The sequence below is a fragment of the Eucyclogobius newberryi genome, unplaced genomic scaffold (assembly GCF_026437365.1).
Source record: "Eucyclogobius newberryi isolate DKJ021-1_F unplaced genomic scaffold, fEucNew1.0.hap1 SCAF_2, whole genome shotgun sequence".
Classification (NCBI taxonomy): Eukaryota; Metazoa; Chordata; class Actinopteri; order Gobiiformes; family Gobiidae; genus Eucyclogobius; species Eucyclogobius newberryi.
This window is the reverse complement of record NW_027315834.1, coordinates 32,158,589-32,164,588: the sequence shown is the minus strand read 5'-3', so window position 1 is coordinate 32,164,588 and position 6,000 is coordinate 32,158,589. Positions and strand designations below refer to the sequence as shown.

The 6,000-nt window shown below is 41.2% G+C and overlaps 1 protein-coding gene across 1 annotated transcript in view; it reads left to right on the top strand.

The window, feature by feature from the left end:
* Positions 1 to 1,184: 1,184 nt before the first annotated feature.
* Positions 1,185 to 6,000, top strand: part of tafa5a (TAFA chemokine like family member 5a) — a 231,809-nt gene continuing 226,993 nt past the window's right edge. The window contains exon 1 of the mRNA XM_072455038.1: positions 1,185 to 1,755. Within this exon, the coding sequence (XP_072311139.1) occupies positions 1,644 to 1,755 (112 nt within the window). The 5' untranslated portion in view covers positions 1,185 to 1,643. The remainder of the gene's footprint in view (positions 1,756 to 6,000) is intronic.

The following is a 6,000-nucleotide window of genomic DNA, read 5'->3' as shown; positions in this document are numbered from 1 at the left end:
TATATTTACTTTATAATCTAGGTGAAAAGGATTTACATTGTTACTCCAATTCCTTCATTAATTCATATTCCTAATCAACTCATTTATTTTATTTTGGAGTCCTGGCCCTTTCACTGAAGTAAAAACAGTATTTCAAGGTGTCAAGGTTGTGCTGCAAACAATACAGCAACAACAACAACAACAACAACAAGCACAACGACATGAACACACTCATAGAGGTATTTGGCTAAAGAAAATCCATCAATTAATAGCCTATTTTATAAAATGCTTTATCATCTATTGATGGCGAAGTGTGAGGTAGCCAGAAACATCCCATAAAAGAGAAACTCTGGCTGATGGGCTTGCACTAATAATTTACATACTTAATAGGGCTCAATGTACTTAAAATAAGTGCTGAAATGTTAAAATTGGAGGTCAATTTTACTTGTTAATGGGCTCATTATTCAAAAGTAAAGTCTTGCACTGAATAAGAAACACCAGCACGCACCATAAACACTGTAAAATGACTATTACATGTTTTATTGCTCATGGTTTTATCATGCTCTGGTGGTAAAGAGCATACGAGACCAATAGGTTAGCTCACAAATTACAGGACATTATACAACTGAATAAATCAATCATGTATATGAAGACATTTTACATGTCAGGTGTGTTATTGCACTCTTTCACTTTCTTTGGGGTTCTGTAACTGTAAATTAAAATAATTACCCAAACTAAATTTCTATTCATTTGCATCTGCAAATGTGTCTTTGCAGATGCACATTTGATATGTACTCTACATATACTAAATCCAGAACATAAACACCTTGACTGTTCCCACAGGTTTCCCCTTGTACTAATTAGAGCATGATTGATGTGTCATTTAGCCCACTTAGGGAACATATTACAGTAATAAAATATCACTTTTTATCGACTGAGCAAACGCGCTCTGTATGGGTTATTAACAATCAATAAGGCATTCACGTTAATTTTATGAGCTTATTTCCCCACCATTATCCCGAGCCCAGACCTCTTGTGGTTTGTTGCTGACGTAACATCGATTTATTTGAATGTATCACTTTGAGCAGAGTCAAAAAGCGCACTTTTGCCTCTCGCTCCGGCTCCGCTCGCCTCTGCACTGACCGGGAGAGAGGAGTGGGGGAAAAGAAGAAGACTTTTTTTCCGAATCCAATCAAGCCCGCAGCGCCTTTCTCCCTTTCATGCTCAGGATTTTGAAGTAGCAGTTTCCCTGTCAGCCCAGTGCGTCGCAAGAGAACCTCGAGGAACGTTCGCGCAGGTAAAAGCCGGTTTTACGACGCTGCGGTATAAATGATTGAACACTTTGAGCGTTGACTGTCATCTCCACGAACAGTGAAGAGCAGAACGCGCCTCCCCGAGCAAAGGAACCAGCCACGCGGAATTAAAAAAAGGAGATCACGCCGAACCAACCAAACTTGTCTTCTGGCTCAGATCCATCGCACTGCTTTATTCCCACCTGGGATTTCTTTGGAGAATGTGACCCTCGTTTTACGCACAAGGCACAGCTCTTTCCAATGAGTTGCGCTGTCGTTCTGGGAGGATTACGCGCGGAGATACAAGGTTCTGTTATTCTTGCACAGCCCGTTTTGCGTTCCAACACAGCGAGGAAGTGTCTTTTCTGTTAAATGGCTTCGGTGTCAAGGTTGGGAAGACGCAGAGACGCGCACCAGTGGCCGAGGATGTCGTCAACTTTCTGGGCTGTGGTGCTCCTCACTGCGCTGCTGCTCCTCTACTGCGGTAAGTGATCACGCGCGCGCCTTAGAAATAATGTGACGGCGTTTTTCGGGCAGACTGGACGGCGCACAGCGGGTTTTACAGGTGACGGTTTTGGGGAATGGAAATAATGCAAGTGATATTGGCAAGCTGTCTTTTAGCCTCATCGATCGCGCCGGTTGTCAACGCGGTGTCAGCGCTGCTCTTTCCGCTCAACAGTTACAGAGAATAACAGTTGAGACGTGCGGACAGCTGTGCGCACACGCCACGTCCTGGTGTCAGTTTGGCATTGCTGGGGTGCACTCCTCTATCCGGAGTCATTTTGTACAATATTCCCCATGTACATATTGCAATACCAAAGTTTTTATGATGTGCCAATCCCACTGTATTTAATCAATCACACTCAGTAATTACGTTCATAAATTGTGTCTGAGTGACGCACAGAGAAAAAGTATTGTTCATTTAAATGTCACCGTTTGTTCTAAGATGCTTAAGGCAATATATTGTCACTGTGATCGTGCTTTGTGCCTATTTCTTTTCTTTTTCATGACCTTTTAAAGGAATTTACACATTTTGAAGCAGCTTTGATTGGCCAGAGAACGTCCAACATCACACTTTACTTTTCTCCCTCCCTCTGTCTCACAAATTACTGAAGTTGCATATTTATTTTTATATGTGTTTGTGTTTCCTTTCCCATGGGGACTGTGTGTGGACATAATGTTCCTTATTATTGGGTTGAGCAATTGCTACTATAATAATCTTTTAATCCCATGTATTCCTTAAACATAAATACTGAACACAACTCATATATCTTGCATTACATACAGCTTATTTGCATTTAAAAACGTCAGAATCAATGTGGCACAGCTTAGTGGCCAGTTGTTCATTTTGAATATAGTTTTGGTATCTTATATTCGGTTAGTACTGTTAATTTAATTGAAAAGAGCCATATCCAGTGATGGATGTTTGTTTTCAGGCAAATGTTGCATAAGACAATGCAGCCCTCTCCAATTATTGGTTTGGGCAGGTCCCAGCAGTCGCCTGTGCTTCCATCTCACATAGAAATTGCTCGGCTCATTTTAGGGTAAATGTCTTATTGAGTGTGATATGCAGGAAAAGACAGTAGCTGGGGGGAACAAACTCCTGCGTACCACATGCCTAATTAAGCATTGCGTGAGTGTCTTTAATTTGCCTTTGTCATGCGCACGTTCCCATCCTCCGGCTGCATTATAACGGCTGAGGTCATACTTCTGTCATATTGTCTCCGGCTTGTTACTGAACATCAAACATACATAGCACGAATCAAAAGTCAAATTATCTGTCACTTTATTTGTGAATGTCTCCTGTTAGTTGAACAAATAGAATGGCTTCCCTTTGCCTGTGGAAAAGCCTATTAGGCAAATGTGTGCAGTGCCTCTCCTCTTTCTTCCATAACACCTTCTCTCTTCCTCACAAAGGCATGTGAGTCACTTTAAGGAGGTATCCAGCTGGCACATGGGCTTCTCTATGTGGAAACGCAGTAGCCACGATATAAGCTCATTAAAACTGAGCAGCTTCATTCAGTGCGGCGCTAATGATTAATCAAATCGTCTCGTCTTTAAGTACGTTAGCCACGCTTGTGTCGTACAGAAATTATTTACTCAAGCACCCAAAACAAATCTTTTACATCTGCAGTGCATGACAATCTGTAGATCTGAAAATATGTGCTATATCATTATGATTTTTAGTATTATTGCAGCTTCTGATAATGACTGAATGAGAGCTGATTAACCTAGTTTGCGCTGGTCTTTTGCCAACCATATTACGGCGTCGTTATGTACTTTGGGTCTGTTATTTTCCCTATGTTTGTGTATTTTATACTTCTAGTTTTGTTGCCATAGTAATATTTGAGAAAAGGTCAATAAAGAAAAAAGCCATCATACAGCCATTATTTGCAGAAAGATTCAAAATGATCATCAAATATAGGTACAACGCACTTTGAATTGACTTGCCTTTAGGTCTGCCCATCTGTAAGTGTTCCTATTGTTCATTTTATGCTTCTAAGGGCTTGTAAAAAGCTTGATTAAATGCTTTGAGTGTACAATTATTCAAAACATCAGACCGGGCCTTTGATACAGAGACATTCCTGCACCCTGCATTAAAGTATCAAATGTTACTGGCTATACTTTTTTTTCCTCTTGAAAATTTACATTGAACCTTGCTTTGCCCAGAGGCTCCTATTAAACTTGCTAAAATCTTGTTTAAACTAAGAGGGTTTAGGATAGTAATACTTTGCAGAGCGTTTGCAAAGTCATTCTTTCACGCCAACCATACATTGAATTATTAATTGACTGCCAGCAGCTGCATGCTGAGGAGATTTTGATTTACATCTGTCCTTGTTATAATACACACACTTGCTGTTTATTGAATTTTTCACTGTTAGGTTAATCCATACATCTTATGTCTTAATAACATCACTGAATGAACGATTTACAGATGAAGTCCTTGTAATGGCAGCGTGGTCTTGTTCAAGCGCAAGCAGTTTCAAACTTTGAACTAATTCGAGTTACTTAGATGAAGTAGACAATGCAAACAGTTAAGAATAATACCAAATTGCCATTGCCCAAACTATGCTAGTTTGCTAAGCAGGGATGGGCCTGGGTAGTACTTGGATGGGAGACCGTTGGAATGCCAGAAGCCACAGGGGGGCGGTAGTGTGTACTGTTGTTGTGTTCTTAGGCAAGACACTTCACTCACCTTGCCTCCAGTGTCCATGTATGCATGTGTCTAAAAGAGAGTGTATTCTGAGAGTGAATGCAGGACAATGGAGGTGGACAATCTGGCATCTTTGCAGCATTCAATTCAATTTATATTTGGAACGCCCCAAAATCACCGTTGCCTCGAGTGGCGACAGGGAAAAACAGTGTTCATAGGGACTTGGTAATGTCCCAGCATCCTGTGTCCTTAGACAAATGTCCCAGCATCCCTTGTCCTTAAACCCTCCTTCTCGGCCAGGAAAAAACTACCAAACCTCTTTGGGAAAAACCTGGAGGAGTTCCACAGTGAAGGAGAGATCTGACTCCCTCAGACGGACAGACGGCTTCAATTTGCAGATAAACTGTGGAGCTTGACCCTCTCAGGAGGAGAACCAGTTCTTCGAGGCAGATGAAGAACTGTTCATATGGAGTAGAGACCGTTTCTCCAGGCAGTTGAGGAGCATCTGGATCCACAGGTCATCGATGAGTCTGTTTCACTCCCGGCGGGAAAGTGGAAGAAGAAGGAAAAGCTGTTGTTGTGTTACTTTTAATGGCTGTTGGAACTGAACTGGGAAACTGGATTGTTATAAATGTGCACGTGCATCATATGTTATAAGTATGTTCATTAGCATGCACTGTCCTGACCAAACGCATTAATAATAATATAAATAAATTAAAAAAAACAGATAATAGTAAATATGTAAAAGAAAATTCTACTATTACATCTTTTCTCAGTCTTTCTTTACCTCGGTGTTGACAGTCACACAGGTCAGAGTGATCAATACTGGGACTCTGTGCCTAAGAGTTCAGGCTCACAGGGATCTCTTTCTTCTCTAACGGTGCCCGCGGCCATGTCAATTGATTCTGTGCGTTTGTCCAATCAATGTAGCCTGGTGTTTGTTTCAGGCAGCAGTCTGCAGCTATACCCCGAAGACCCAGACCACCTACCCAGCAACACCTCACCCTGATCGGACCTATTAACCCAACCTCCACGAGCCTTTGATTCATCCAGGTTTTCTCTTTTTACCACACATTGCTTCATACTGGTATATTATTCACTTTCTGTTTACAGTTCCGTGTGAAGCTTTTCTTTGCACTTTTTTTTGTCTGATGACCTGATTCTTGCTGTAGAATGGCGAAAAAGTAACTTGTAGGACTAAAGATACATTATAAAAGTTTACATGGTCTTTCTGAATGAGTTTATTAAATTCAGATCTGGATCAAATGGCATAGTAACCAGCGCTTCTACTTAAGGTGACTGTGCAGTTGAGACGCACAGCCTTCAGTCAACAAGTCAACAAGTCAAAGGCACGTTAGAGATTTGGAACAGCATCAGCCGCTATCAGAGACAGTCTGACATTAAAGGTCCCATAACATGCAAAATCGACTTTTCAGAGCTTTTAACCTTCTTACATTGCTATTTGTGCTTCATATATGTACCCAGAGTGTTTTTTTGATTGATTCCCGCAGTTTTTAGCTATATTACAAACTATTTCCTTTCCGCGAATCTCCAAACTGACGGGCGGTGGGGCAA